Raw genomic sequence first — 14,588 nt, 5'->3', positions numbered from 1 at the left:
GAATGCGGGTAAAACCCGATATCTACCCGAAATCCTTGCAGTCGTTCAACTTGTCGTTCTCGGTAAAGCATCGGAGAAGTGAATCATAACATCAGCAAAGAGACCTACTTGTCCTTCGTTTATGATCCCCTCCTGCAGGAGTCAAAGACAAGCTTTTTTGTGGAGCTCGGGCAAGTGGTTGAATACTGCGATCATAATCCCAGTTCCGAGCAGAAATATATAGATTATTATTTCTCGTCCCAGTGTCACAGCAGTGGCTTGTTTCCTACGCCTTTCGTTTCACCAGAACATTCCCCGATGATGTATCAAACAGAGATCATAGTTGCCCGATTTCTCCCCCGAATTTTCTCGCGTAAATAGCACCCAATTTTTCCCTCCCGAATTTGAAAAGCCATAAAACCCAAAAACGAAGAACCCTACGTATTCGTTGGAGATTTCGTTGTATTACTCGCAGATGAGCGCTGAGAGCCCTTTGGACACTTAGACAGACTACATTTTTTGTTTTTCAACAGGCCGTGTGGTACTGCATCATGAGCCTTCTTTAGGTCGAAGAAGGCTATGTAAAGTTGTGTTTTTTGTACTTGGTATAACTCGATAAGTTGCGTTAAAATGAAGATGCTGTCATTTGTTCTTCTGTTGATTTGGAAACCGTCCCACACCTCAGAGAGATGGGAATCGCAAGCATGCACCAAGGTCAATTAGATCAGACAATATCTACCCTAGATAGAATATATAGTGTGGGCACTTTGCGCCACACATCCAAGTCTGAGAAGGAATGGGCCCGAACTAAGAAACAAAACACCAGAAGAAAGCTAAAAGAAGTTGAATGAAGCACAGCGGTTGTCCTGGGCCTATCTGAACTTTCATCAGAACGAATCTGCACATTCATCGTGAATACCAAGCACCACCTACGAGAGTGGCAGCAAAGGACGCGGGCAGTGAAATGCAGCTCACTGTGCACTGTGTAATATAAAGGCCACATGACCTTATGTGAATACCTGAGGCACTAAAGAAGTGCCTCCCCAGATTCAAAGCCCAGGAACTAACTAACTAATGGGATATGAAAAATGTTGAGAAGACGGCGCTCTTAATTTGCGCAAATTATTCGTAGCAAGTTTTACGGAGTGACTGTACATTCGTAAAATTTACTGCATGATACATCGTCCGATGCATAGTTAAGCAACCGAAATGCCGTATTCTTTGTTTTGCCGTCATTACAAACCCCGAACTTTATTTTGCGCAACCCTCTACTTGAAATAAGACTTACGCTTCCGAATGAAAGGATACAGCGCTTGGTTCGTTTCTTGTACATGATGCGGTAGCCACATTCACGACATCGTATTGGATCCCTAGGCCGGATTTCATTTTCCTGGTGACATTCTGAAAGCAAATATTGTTCGTGGAATATAAGGCACTTCCTGCACAAATATGCACTGTAACATCCTTCAACATGCGCCGACTAAAATGCACTCGTACCTCCGCAGATATAAACCATCGGAGTCTTCGAGACCTGTTGACCAGGGTCCTTCGAGGTACCTTCCATTCTGGAATGGGGCAAATTTATTCAGTAAAAACACTTCCAAGAGGAATATCCTATAGTTTATACAGGGACTCACGTTCACCGTCACGCAGTTTTGTTCTCGTTTTCGAAAGACAATACTATAAAGAGTACTGCAATGGTTACTGCACCCCACTTCAAAAACCCTTAATGGGCGAAAGCACTGTCAGCACACGTTTTAATTCCACAAAATTATATCTCGCACACAGTACACCAACAAATGAAACACATGCCTCACACAAAAACTAACAATGATAAATAATAGTTCGCATTGCAGCCGTTAGGGCACCAAGGAAGGCACCAACTCGGAAACAAAATGTACGCATTAAAAGACAGCTATCAGTTCACAGCATGTTCAGTTTTATGTCTCAATGGATTTCTGCAGCATTTAAGTGCAATGATATTAGAATTATTACATTCGGGAAATAACGGTGGCTACAATCGACGGGTAACCGGTTCACTCAACAAATCGACCAATAGAAACGCACATAACAAAAGGCTGCATCGTGATTGGCTGAATCAAACGCTGCGCGTAGTTTCAAATATAATGGCAGTGGAGGTGGACAAGAGCAGACAGATGATATTTACAAAAATATGGGATTAAGTTAGGAAAAACGTGTAACCTATGCCCTCAACCCTATCTCCACGAACAAAAGAGGTAAGCACATATGGTGGTAACAATCGTACGTGGATTGTATGACCGACAGCCAGCTCATCGTAACAGACTTGTGAAGCGTGTGTAGTACCGTTTCTGTAGCCACCGTTAAGAAGAGCTACTCGGAAGGCAGTTACTGATCCTCAATATCATCGTTTAGCGTAATGCGTTGCTAGTGAAGACTGTCTCGAAGATCTAGGCTCCTTATCTCTCTCAGTTGGCGCGCAAATCACTGCCGTTCCGCACAAATAGGCACGTATGGCGCGAACCAAGCCAACCAAGCAGCATATGTCTGTCGTACTCACGTACACAGAAACGTTTTAATATGTGTGCACGCCGGAACTTAATATTGAATAAGGAAATCAGAAAGCCTTTTCTAATCAGTTGTCTCGTGTAAAGCATAAGTCACAGTTGCGCACTAGTTCTTCACCAAAAAGAACGTTGTTACCAGAAAGAACTTTGTTTTGATGATGATGTTGATTGGGGTGTAGCCCCCATTCCATATTTGTGCAAATTAGTCGCCTTGCACTGTCATCCCTTCAATAGGTTACAATAGGTTCTAACGTGTGAAAGTTTTTTTTTTTTTAGACCACACTAGTTAACTTAATGCACTGGCATGAACAGTTTGCAAGTACCTGGACCCACATTTATACATTACAATTATACTGATTAAATATCACACGCACAAAATGTGTTCAATATTTACTGCAGCTGTAATTTTACGAGGCATCAGCTTTGTGACATGTCATTTTATATCTACCCAAGGGACCACATCCCAACATGGAGAGCACACCAAGTCGGCCCCCACTGCACGGCCTCATAGTGAGCAGCACGCCAGTGAGTGAACCAGCCTCACATGACAGTGGCTACACCAGTTTTGGTTCCCATAAATCTCGGAACCATCTGGACTCTACATTCACTGAAGGAAACCACTCCAGCATTCACGACGAGCAAGATTCTCTTCTGGAGAGTCAGTATGTACAACTTCTCTTACAATGGAATAACATTTCAGTTCACGTAGCCCACAGAGTTAGCAACGACGGTTGAGCAGCCTCTCTCAGTTGAGGTGCTTCCCTCAGACTTCTTGTAAGAGGGTTATATCTTACTTTCTTACTAGCACTTGCACATTTTTGGGAGCAATCTATAAACAAAGTAAGCAAACTCAGATGATAAAAACACCCGTGAGTTCGAGTTTAATTCAGCTAGACTCCGCTATTCTGATGATAGTGAGGTATGAATCGTTATTCACAAAGTATAATAAAATGTAGAGATTTACGTGTACAGCAAATTCCTTCGAGGTTTAAATTACATTTGAACTGAACTCAACTTGTTTGTGCATAGTTAGTGTCAATGCGAATATTGTGAGCGAAATATGCGACGAGAGTACAATATGCGATGTATTAAACCTTAGCGTGAATTCAGTTCTTTGCGTGCGTTAAACGTAGGCAATGTATCGAATGTCAGAAGGCGAGTCTTTTTGTGTCCCTTCTCGTTTATCTAAAACTTCCGTGCTCTCATCCAGGCCACCCAAAGTTTCCCCCGTAGCAGGCACAGTCCAAAGAGTAAAGTACAGCTCCGTGCGGAAACGCCGAAGTCACCTCGGGCGACTGCACGTGGATTTTCTTAAGGAACTGCAGACGTACGAGCCTGTCCTGGATCAACTCCTGGGCAAGCTCACGGACGAAGACCTGTCCGCGGTGTGTCGCACCAGCGGAACGTGGAGGTCGGTCTGCCTGTCAGTTCACCAAGCGGCTGTGCGTTGGAAGAGATACATCCAGATGAAGAGGGACATCTTCGAAACCAATAGGGTGTGTGGCCCGTTCAGTTTTCTTTTTTTTTTTTTTTTTCTAACGCTTCTTTCTTCTTGATGTAAGCAGATTAAGAACTGTCGTCTTCTGTAAACAGGAAAACCTGCCATACAAGAAATTCCACAGTGACCGCCCAGGGAACAGTGACCCGTTGTCGTCTGTGAACTGGCAGGCGGCACGCTCATCAGAACTGCAGAGGAGCAGCTCGACTCCCCAAGTTCCAAGGTCAACGTGCCACATCTTTGTACAGGTATTGTGTGCTTACGTTTTGGAACTTGCCTTACATTCTAAGCTCTTTGCTTCCTCTATTAGAATATGTCTGTCCCAAGAATTAAACGTGATTCCTAGTAGAATAATCATTTTGTGACCAGTATCGTAAGACACAGTGAAGGATCGTTAATTACGCAAGGAGACCTGGCTGGTACTTGCTGCTAATGTCTGTGTGTGGAATAAGGGAAGATGGATAAGTACCCACATTTGGGCTAAGCCCAATTTGAAGCGTTAATTATGCCAGCAAGTATGGTGCTTATTTCAATAAATACAGCAAAGCTCCTGGAATGCTTGTATGCTCGACCTTTGCAGCAGAAATTTGAAGTGCAAAACTGATAATGTCTTATACTTATACAAACTCCAACCGGAAGAAAGGTTTGGCTCTCAGCTCACCTCTTTCCTCGACCCAACCAATGAAACCAACCCCGAATTTACGAAAACTCTAAAATCCGAAAACGCGAGTGTCCGATATTACTCTATAGCGCAAGCTTTTGCGCCTGGCAAATCTGTTATTCTGTGTATGTTAACTACACAGTCATGCTCTGAGGAGTCTGCCAAAACGGAAGAAGTAGAGGCACACTGTCCCGCCTGCAGTCAACCGAACACGGTGTCGGCATCGAACAATGATGCGGCCTGCAGCTCCTGTGGGCACCACTTCTGCGTCAAGTGTCTGAAGGTGCCTCACAAGACGAAAGATTGTGACCGTTCGACCTTCTCTTGTTTGGTCACACCGGAGACCAAGAAGCCGATCGGAAGCAAAGCGTCGAAGCATAATCTCAGGCGCCTCTAGTCTGGGCGCGCGTTGCGACTTCAGTATCCTGTGACATATATTGCACAACTAGTCCCTCGTGATCAAACTGCACAAATGGCAGCGGCTCAGTATCGGCATTTTCCAGTATTCTAGAAACTTTTATGCTTTTATTTCTTTTTATCTGGACTATTTCCTCGGCACCCTCTTTTACCTCACTGGTCCTGTTGCATTTCCTTGGTGCTCACAGGCTCAATTTAGTGGCTGCATTTAAGCTAAGGGTATTTACTTTAAAAACTGCTAGGTTCGTGTACTTAATGCCCTGTACAGCGTGTTCATTTTAAAGGTTTTAGCTTTATGTTTTAGGAAAGTGACAGTACTGGCTATGTTGTATCGTACAGCCTTTTGTACATAGGCTCCGTATTTATTATACATTCCTTGTACATTCTTCACTGTGTACATAGTTGTGCAGCCAGGCTGCATATTGTAAATACACCGCAGTGTTCTGTACATGATGAGTGAAAGAACTATACATGATTGTGCAATGGAATTGAGTGGATTAAATACTCATTTTTGAGAGGACACAAACTGTCTTTTTGTCTGTCTTTCCCGCGCAGCTAAAAGTATGAGATACAGAATTTTTGGTGAAATGATGTGTTCTGACAGTGCAGTTTGGTAAAACTTGCAAATACCATTGGTATGGTAGTCCACCGACTCACAAAGGGACCGTCATTCATCTTGCGATAAGGACTTCCATCAGTGTCCTTGCTCTCCTGCCCACCGGATAGAGAGGTACACCACAGCACCATCTTCAACTGTTGCTAGCACTACTGTCTTGTGCACACTGTTGCCGAGGCGACCCCAGGAAACTGCATCCAGCCCAGTAAATTCCTGTTGGCTTTCCACGCAGACCACAATGCCATAGGCGTGATACCTCAACGGATTTCCTTGATTGAAATAGAAAAGATTCTATTCAAATGCTATATTCGTAACAAGCAGTCTCAAGATCTTGCACAAAACAATGGACTTTGGTGCAGTGCTCGACATACCATATTGCCCCCGTGTATTATGCGTAGGGTTTGCAGTTTGCAGTGTTTATTTTGGGAAAAATCTGCGATTATTATTTCGCTTACCACGAATCAGTGGAGACATAAAACGGGGGCTGTCTACGCACACACCAACTGTAAAGCTTTACTTACAGTTACTGATACTGTAGTTTCAGTACTACAGATACTGAGGCGATGCTGGTGACAAAGCTTACCTGGATAGATGCGCCGCTATTCTGTACTTTTCATGGCCACTTTCAAATGTTATAGTAATACGGCAGTATTTGCACATAAGGTGATTTAGGTCAGCTGCTTTCGAGTTATCAGCTAATTTCGCTATGCTTCACATATGGACCCGTGAGAGGCTAGAGGAAGATTACTAGAAGGTTATTTTGAGAAAGACCACAGCTCGGCTGACCACTCACAAGAGGGGGACACAGAAAATAAGCCAAAGTAATTGGAAGTGCTTATTTAAGCGATTATTGGTGCAAAAATCATTTTCACTGCGCGCATAAAAAAAGTTACCAGCATATGTTTACCGGTGCCTTTTGGTAAATTCCGGAAACCGTAATTATGTGGTACACAGGATTAAAGAAAGGATCGTGCTTCCTGGTTAAGTTTGCTGTCTCAATAATTTGCAAACCCAGATGTAGTTGAATTTGGGGAATATTCTGCAGTACATTGATCCTGCGCCGTGGAGTTCCTGGGGACATAATTTACTCCGCGGAACCCTAATTTAGCGGGGGGAAAAATGCTCGTAAAATCCGCAAAAATTAATTTGTCGTGAAAATTACTACTTATACAGTGTGCATGACAAGGCCCACCATTTAGAAGGCTGGGAACTGGACCATGAATAACATGGCAGGTTGAAGAATACAGTGCAATTTGTGTCCAAGATTACCTACCACAATATAGAAGGAAGTCACCGCCAAACTTGGCTGCACATGATAGGTAATGACCTTTCTCCCACAGGTCCTGAAACACTTTACACCTGATGGTCTCCCTCTGTGTTGATGGATAATTCAGAGAGACTGATTCTAGGTCTGACTCTTTCGTTAAAGGGCACTCTGAAACACAAGGAAAACCATTACTTTATAATCCTTAGAACCTTGGAAATGGTAAAACCCAGTTTTCACCCCCAGTTTTAAAAAAATGTTGCTTACCATTCAAGATGGGTGTGCAGGTTAGATCCCTCGGAGGGACCTTCACCTTTTCCAGTTCTTTCTGAATGATGGTCTCTTTATCAATTTCTGTTTCTTCTGTCTTGACTGTTGGCCCCACGTGGTCAAAGACTTGAGTAAAGTTCTCAGCTTTGTCTGTTCCCATGGCCTGTCTCTGTGCTTTCTTCCTTTTCTTTCTAGACTCTCCCTTGAGCTTTGCCAATTTTCCTGCCACTATGGAGTCGGCATGCCGCATGATGTCCTCGCGCCTCCGTTCCATCAGGACTTGACACTGTGAAATAGGATTGAAGTCCTGTTATCGAGTAGCAAGATATTGTTCCTTTTCTTGATTTGTTGAGAACAGAATATGTACATTCTACTCTTTCCAGCTATATCACTCGGTGCAAGTTGGCGCAAAACATGTTTATACAGTGATGTCCTGTTTTTACAGTACACAGCCTAAGCAGAGTCGAATGGCAATACACTTTGAATAATCCGGTCCTGAACCAATTGCATTCAGCCATGACAGTGTGAAAATTATAATAAAGAGATGATTTGAGAAAAGCAATATTATACGTTATATATGCATACAATATATGAATTATATATACAATATTATACGTATATATACGTTATAACGAATGTTTGGTACTGTACCTGTTCTTGGTAGATGTCGTCTTGGTATTTTCTTATATACTCTCTGTCACCATCGTCTGGCAGACGAAGAAGCTTCGTATTTCTTAGTAGCCTGGCTATCCCTAACGTGCAAATTAGATTAGTGAAATTTACAGCAGCTCCAAATGAGATGTTAGATACCTTGCACTTACCTTTCTGGAGAAGAACATAGGCTTCTTCCTTCATAAGGAGCATTGGCATTCCCAAGCACCCATTTTGAAATGGTCTCTGTGATAAGCAACCAATCTGGAATCCAACTATTCTGTGCTTCATTCTTAATGTATTGGCATCTAGAAATTTAAAGAAAAGAGCTTGGGTAAGAAAGCTTGTCCAGCTTCTCTTGTCACTAGTGGAGGAAGAGCATTGACGCGCAAAAGCATGGAAGGTATACAGGCAGTGGCATTGCCAGGGATGGGATGCCCATGAACTTTTGGTAGTGAACTTAGGAAACGGTAAATGGGGGTGGAATCCACCTTGCCATGTGAAGTTCCCATCTGGTTCCCATAGACCCCCGAAATGATTTTCTGGCTGCTGACTTCAAGGCAGTGGTGGATCCAGACGCTGCTTTCTTTTTCTTTTCTTTTTTTTTTTTTTGGGGGGGGGGGGGAGCAGGTTCGTTGTTGAAGCGCATAGTGAGGGAGGGGAGACAGGGAAATCCAATGTGTACACTGGCATTTTGGTAGTTTTTGCGGAGTAGGAGCACTATTTACCGTCGGCATTCCAGACGAGTATTCGTCCCTTCTGCAAGAACAGCTTCACGGGCTTATAGATTGTCACCACCACTGGGTCGGTCGTACCCATCACTACATCCAACAGGAACGCAAACAAACGGGAAAAAAGTACGCCTTGAGTTGCAGAAACTCGATCAAATCGGCATATCGACAAGCTTCTGCAAACGGACAACGGGTGACGCCACTGTCACTTAAAGGTCCGTCACGTGACGACGGTTTTGGCGCGAAATCGTGCACCTCTCTACGCGCCTTTGTTGAACTGCAGTGGGAGCCGCTCTGTTAGCGCAATCATGGGGAGTACCGACGCAGAACAACGAATTCGGGAGTATCAGAGGGAATATTTAGAATTTTTAGACGACGACGTAAGTACCTATCAAACGATAGAGAGAACCTTTTGTACCGTGCGAGCGAAACCCACAGCAATCTGTGTCTCATATTCAGGACGACCAAGGGTTTTACAGCCAGAAAGTGAAGGATTTGATCAACAAGAAGGACTGCAGAATCGTCGTTAGCATCAATGATATTCGTAAGAAAAATCCCAAGAGAGCACAAGAGTAAGTAATACCTACGTTTGTACATGTTCGTGTGCGAACTTCGCTCGCTTTGAGCAGGTTGCTGAATAACACCTCTGAAGAGATTGCCGCCTTCGAACGGGCCCTGAGAGAATTTGTGATCTCCGCTGATCCTTCAGCATCCAAAGAGCAAGAGGAGTATTACATCGGCTTGGAAGGAAGGTCAGTCACATTTAACCGAAATCGTGGGCTTGACGCCATAACATTTTCAATCACTTGCAGTTTTGGGTCGAAACACGTCACACCACGAACACTGACATCACGTTTTCTGGGAGGAATCGTATGTGTTGAAGGGATTGTAACGAAATGTGAGTGGTACTGCAATAATATTGCGTTGGTCACACCTATTTATGAGTTTTATGAGATAATTTAGTCCAGTTAAGTAGCATAGACAGAAAAATATTCCGGTGGGGGGGCTCTTAGGTGAGAGAATTTCAGTTTGAAATTCAATATGAAATGTCTCTCGAAGGCTCCCTCGTGCGTCCAAAGGTGTTGCGCAGTGTCCACTACTGTCCAGCCACGCAGAAGGTCCTGGAACGAAAGTACACCGACCTGACCTCCTATGATGCTTTTCCATCCAGCACTGTCTACCCTGTTAAGGTATACTGTGTGTTATCAGGATATCACGGATATCTGGATTTAACGCACTTTTTATTTAAAAGGATGAAGATGGAAATCTTTTGGAAACAGAATTTGGTCTCTGTGCGTACAAAGATCACCAGACACTGACCATTCAAGAAATGCCAGAGAAAGCACCCCCGGGACAACTTCCTCGCTCCGTCGATGTTGTGGCCGATGCCGATCTCGTGGATAAGTGCAAGCCAGGTGACCGGGTCCAAATTGTTGGAACCTACAGGTGCCTGCCAGGAAAACAAGGTGGATTTACGAGTGGGGCGTTCAGGTGCGCAAATATTGTACACGCTATTACAGTTTTTTTACGATTGTATGGTCCCGTAATGAAAAGCTGTCTCACAAGATGCCGATATTTCATAAAGGTCTGTCATGATTTCCAACAACATTCAACTACTGAGCAAAGAAGTGGCTCCAAATATCTCTGGTGAAGATGTCAACAAGTGCAAAGCCATCAGCAAGCATAAAGGGGTCAGTGTAATCTCAATCTGGTCTAGTCTGGCCTTCTTCTCAAGCTAGTTGTGTTCTACTGCAGTATAACTGTACATATATCACACGCAGAACATCACTCCACAAACGTTTAAAACTTTTGAGAAACCTAATACAAACAATCCCCTTCCCAAAATCAGTTTCAGTTGCTCACAGCTGGTCCTCCTCATACAGCTTCGCAGATTTGTTCCTGTGCCTGTTTACGGGAAAAAAACAAAACAAAAAAAACAAACAAACCGAAGAGTACACCTCAGAACCAATTGCTATCATAGTGCACAGCAAATCGAGGGAAATGCTAGTCTCCAATTTCCAGTTAGCAGTCTTACCTGGCTGCCTTGTTGATGGAGGCCCTTCCCTGTCGCGACCATTTTACGTGCAAAAAACATTCCTCGCTTCCAAATTGCAGGGAGCATTTGAACTGCTGGCACGATCTCTTGCACCTTCAATCCATGGACATGACTACATCAAGAAAGCTCTTCTATGCCTGTTGTTGGGTGGAGTGGAAAAGGTCCTTCCGAATGGCACAAGACTCAGGGGGTAATGTGACTCGCATTGTTGTGCGAAACAGCAGCAGTGCTTGAATGGCTGGCAACGAATTTACAGGGACATCAATTGCCTGCTCATCGGTGACCCCTCGGTTGCTAAGTCTCAACTGCTCCGCTACGTGCTCAACATTGCACCACGAGCCGTTGCTACAACGGGCAGAGGTTCCTCGGGTGTCGGTCTCACAGCCGCGGTTACGACTGATCAAGAGACAGGTTCGTCATAGACTAATCGTAAAATTTACGATCTGCCGATTAATAAAGCCGTGTCCCGTTATAGGTGACCGTCGCTTGGAGGCTGGTGCCATGGTTCTCGCTGACCGTGGCGTCGTATGCATCGACGAATTCGACAAGATGTCCGACATGGACCGTACGGCCATTCACGAAGTCATGGAACAAGGGAGGGTCACCATTTCCAAGGCTGGAATTCACGCTCGGTTAAATGCCCGCTGTAGCGTTCTAGCTGCTGCCAACCCAGTCTATGGCAGGGTATAACAGCTATTGAGTCTTCTCTTGGAGGTAGAAATGTCGGAGCTTTTAGGTGTTCATAAGGGTGGTTTTGTGCCTTGCAGTACGATCAGTACAAGTCACCGATGGAAAATATTGGCCTGCAAGATTCGCTGTTGTCACGTTTCGATCTGCTTTTTATCATGCTTGACAAGGTAGTATTCTAGATGCTTTTTGCTGATTTTTCTCGACTAAAAAAAAACCTTAAATTTCTTAGATGGACCCTGAAAGCGACCGTGAGGTTGCAGATCACGTGGTGCGCATGCACAGGTACCGAAATCCTGGTGAACAGGACGGTGAACGTAAGGATGACCTTTAATGAGGCCCTTATGTTTTGTGTCTTGCTTTTGTGTCAGTGAACCACGTATTCTTTTTCTTCTTTCAGCTATTCCTATCAGAAGCACTGCTGACTTGCTTGCGACGAAAGATCCCGATGCGGAGGATGAAAAGAATCAAGACACGCCAATCTACGAAAAACACGATGTTCTCCTGCATGGAGGAAAGAAGCGAACGTACGTTACTTCCTGTCCTGTACGAGAGCTCAGGGATGTTCTCCCACTGGCTCAGAATATGCGTGCAGTAATTTCAATGTCCTCATTAAAGTGTTATTTTATTTTATTTCATTTTTTTTTTTCATGCAGGGAAAAATTGCTCAGTGTGGAATTTATGAAGAAATACATCCACATTGCAAGAGCAATCAAACCGGTATTGTCACAAGGTGCCTGCGATTCAATTGCGGAAGAATACTCGCGTCTGCGATCTTTCGAAACTGAAAACACCGACATTGCGAGGGTGAGCTCTCTGAGGTGGAAACGCATTTGCCATTCTGCTTCAGAATGTATTCATTTGTATGCCTTTAACGAGTTGATACGCTCCATGTAGACACAACCTGTTACGGCTCGAAGTCTGGAAACCCTAATCCGTCTCGCGACTGCGCACGCCAAAGCACGCTTTTCCCGCACTGTGGAACAAGAAGATGCCCAGGCAGCAATTGAGCTTGTGCAGTTTGCTTACTTCAAAAAGGTCCTCGAAAAGCCCCGCAAAAAGAGGCGGAGGGACGGAGCAGGCTCTGATGATGACGAGGATGATGACAATGACGACAACGATGACCAGCCGAAAGAAGCCAGGTAGATTATGAGCTTTCTTGTTTCGTGTGCAGAAATTAAGCTTTGGTTGATGACAAACATAATGGGGCGTCATCATCGTCATCACCTCAAGTTCTATTACATACCCACAGTCAGGGGTGTGGGAAGGGCCTCGTCACAGGGGCAGAGCTTAAGTTCAAGAGATCAGCACATTAAGAATGTTCTGCAGAAAAAGAATGAGTACAGTACATCTTCCTGCGGTGAAAAATTCATTCGTCCGCAAAGTCGGATTTACAAATCCGCAAGATTCTGCGGGTAAAAAGAAAAAAAAAAGCTGTAGCAATCTCCCAAGATTGCTTACTGGCTCACTCCGCACACTTTTCTAGTCTTTCATAACTTTTCAGTGTGCCAACAATTTTAGACTAAAGCCTGATAATTTCTTCCGAGAGCATTCTTCTCATTAAATTTTCTTGCGTCGCAGCACTGTGTAAGTGTCAACAGTATCAGTCGTGTCAGCCATTACAGTTGCGGCTGACCAGGTTCAACCCACAAAACTGTTGCAGGTCGATTGAAATCCTTACAGTTGTTGTGAAAGCCGGAGCTCGAGTGGGGCAGTTGTCCCTTGCCCCCCACCTTCTGGCAGCCTTGGCCTCCAATAGATGGAATCTCCAGTTTTCATTTGCTTGATCTCTCGCTTTTCTGTTTTTAATTATTATGTTTGTGTGTATTAGTCTGGCAGTGTAAGTGACGTCCAAACAGATTGACCACGTCCATGAGAAGCTTACAACCAGCGATGTCGTTGCAGGAAATCGAGGCGTTCCCAACCACGTAAGAAGCCAGGAGAGGAGGGTTATGACCCATACGACTTCAGCGATTCTGAAGGCACTGAAGGTGTGTTCACAGAACATGGCCATCCCATGAGTACCCATTACTAGAACATACCTGGCTGTATTGCTTTTAGAATGACTCTGATTCAGTTTCATCTTTTTTTCCCGTATTACAGATGATTCGGCTCCCAGAAAAAAGCCGAGGCAAGAAAAGTCATCAAAAACGTCGCAGGAGAAAACAGATTCTGCTGCTGCATCTACATCTGCACCGGAAGTTTCAAGTGAAAGGTAACATCTTGACTGACATTTACATCTAGTACCTGCGTTTCATTTTTTGTTAGGTAAAGTACGCAGGAAAGGGGACTAGTGTCCTCATGTGTCAGGCTTTCTTGATTCATGTTATTGGCACGACAGTGAAGCCTGTTACATTTACAGCAGTAGCTCATTAACATCCACTCGTCGATAACCTTGTGGAATTACTGCTGAACTTTGCAACTCTACTTTGACTAACATCAAGTACGAGCAGTAGGCATTAGTGCTGAAAACTTTTTTTGGGTGTGTAGCATAGCCAAACCTGTAGGGGTAGGTCTGAATTGTGCCAAGAGGTAGCCACTGGCATTAGCTGCATACTGGGCTCTGTGGTATCTCAAAGGAAGGACCAGCTCAGCTATCTGGCTTTTTACTTCCTGTAGTCTCGTATAGCTCCTGTCTTGTGCCATACGCTTCATTGTCCTTGGTTCCGTCAATCTTCCTTTAGACTTACATGAAAGTACACCAGTTCTCCTGCCTGATGAATGATATGTGAAAAACAATCCGTACATAGCAAGTGCAGTAAGGTTTTTTCCTCCCTCAAATTGCAGGATGGGTCACTTCCGCACCTTGCTTGGAAACCTTTTCAAGTGCACCCACACCCAGTCTCAGCCTGTGGCAGGAATTATCGAGTATTTTGCCAAGGAAGAGAAGAATGATCCCTTCACACAGGAAGAAATAGATATCGCCTTGCAGAAGATGATGGACGAAAACCAAGTTATGGTGGCAGACAATATTGTCTTCCTTATTTAAGCTAAATCTTTAGTGCTACTCTGTACATATATACATACATGCAGCCTTTCATAATTGAGACAACCTTTTTATTTTACTGTTGTTCAATTCTTAATAAACTAATTCATTCCTACGGGATCAGCTACATTATTGAGACAGTATGAGGTAATTCCATGCCAACCGTCCCAGAGGTGACATCCGACCTCGTCGATATTGTTATAAAAATTCGTACGAACTTATTACT

At 44.1% G+C, this 14,588-nt stretch overlaps 3 protein-coding genes across 3 annotated transcripts; 2 read left to right on the top strand and 1 right to left on the bottom strand.

Annotated features, from left to right (window-relative positions):
- Positions 1-2,029: 2,029 nt before the first annotated feature.
- LOC135393899 (F-box only protein 5-like) lies at positions 2,030-5,621 on the top strand. Its single transcript, XM_064624238.1, has 5 exons — positions 2,030-2,216; positions 2,979-3,187; positions 3,736-4,021; positions 4,119-4,271; positions 4,827-5,621. The coding sequence occupies exons 1-5, from the start codon at positions 2,184-2,186 to the stop codon at positions 5,079-5,081; spliced, it is 936 nt and encodes a 311-aa protein (XP_064480308.1). The 5' UTR covers positions 2,030-2,183; the 3' UTR covers positions 5,082-5,621.
- On the bottom strand, positions 5,426-8,840 carry LOC135393898 (tRNA-splicing endonuclease subunit Sen34-like). Its single transcript, XM_064624237.1, has 6 exons — positions 8,631-8,840; positions 8,073-8,210; positions 7,903-8,003; positions 7,249-7,537; positions 6,991-7,152; positions 5,426-5,986 (listed from the first exon to the last, which is right to left on the bottom strand). Exons 1-6 carry the CDS (start codon positions 8,719-8,721, stop codon positions 5,796-5,798), a joined length of 972 nt encoding a protein of 323 aa, XP_064480307.1. The 5' UTR covers positions 8,722-8,840; the 3' UTR covers positions 5,426-5,795.
- Positions 8,841-8,842: 2 nt separating this feature from the next.
- On the top strand, positions 8,843-14,480 carry LOC135393896 (zygotic DNA replication licensing factor mcm3-like). Its single transcript, XM_064624233.1, has 18 exons — positions 8,843-9,013; positions 9,093-9,205; positions 9,263-9,385; positions 9,446-9,531; positions 9,693-9,823; positions 9,886-10,124; positions 10,219-10,324; positions 10,749-10,879; positions 10,946-11,100; positions 11,165-11,373; positions 11,457-11,546; positions 11,609-11,693; positions 11,777-11,903; positions 12,033-12,183; positions 12,274-12,518; positions 13,282-13,367; positions 13,480-13,591; positions 14,164-14,480. The coding sequence occupies exons 1-18, from the start codon at positions 8,942-8,944 to the stop codon at positions 14,363-14,365; spliced, it is 2,463 nt and encodes an 820-aa protein (XP_064480303.1). The 5' UTR covers positions 8,843-8,941; the 3' UTR covers positions 14,366-14,480.
- Positions 14,481-14,588: the final 108 nt, after the last annotated feature.

The sequence above is a fragment of the Ornithodoros turicata genome, chromosome 5 (genome assembly GCF_037126465.1).
Source record: "Ornithodoros turicata isolate Travis chromosome 5, ASM3712646v1, whole genome shotgun sequence".
In the NCBI taxonomy this organism is placed as follows: domain Eukaryota; kingdom Metazoa; phylum Arthropoda; class Arachnida; order Ixodida; family Argasidae; genus Ornithodoros; species Ornithodoros turicata.
The sequence above is the reverse complement of the archived record's forward strand: the minus strand, read 5'-3'. Positions and strand labels throughout refer to the sequence as shown.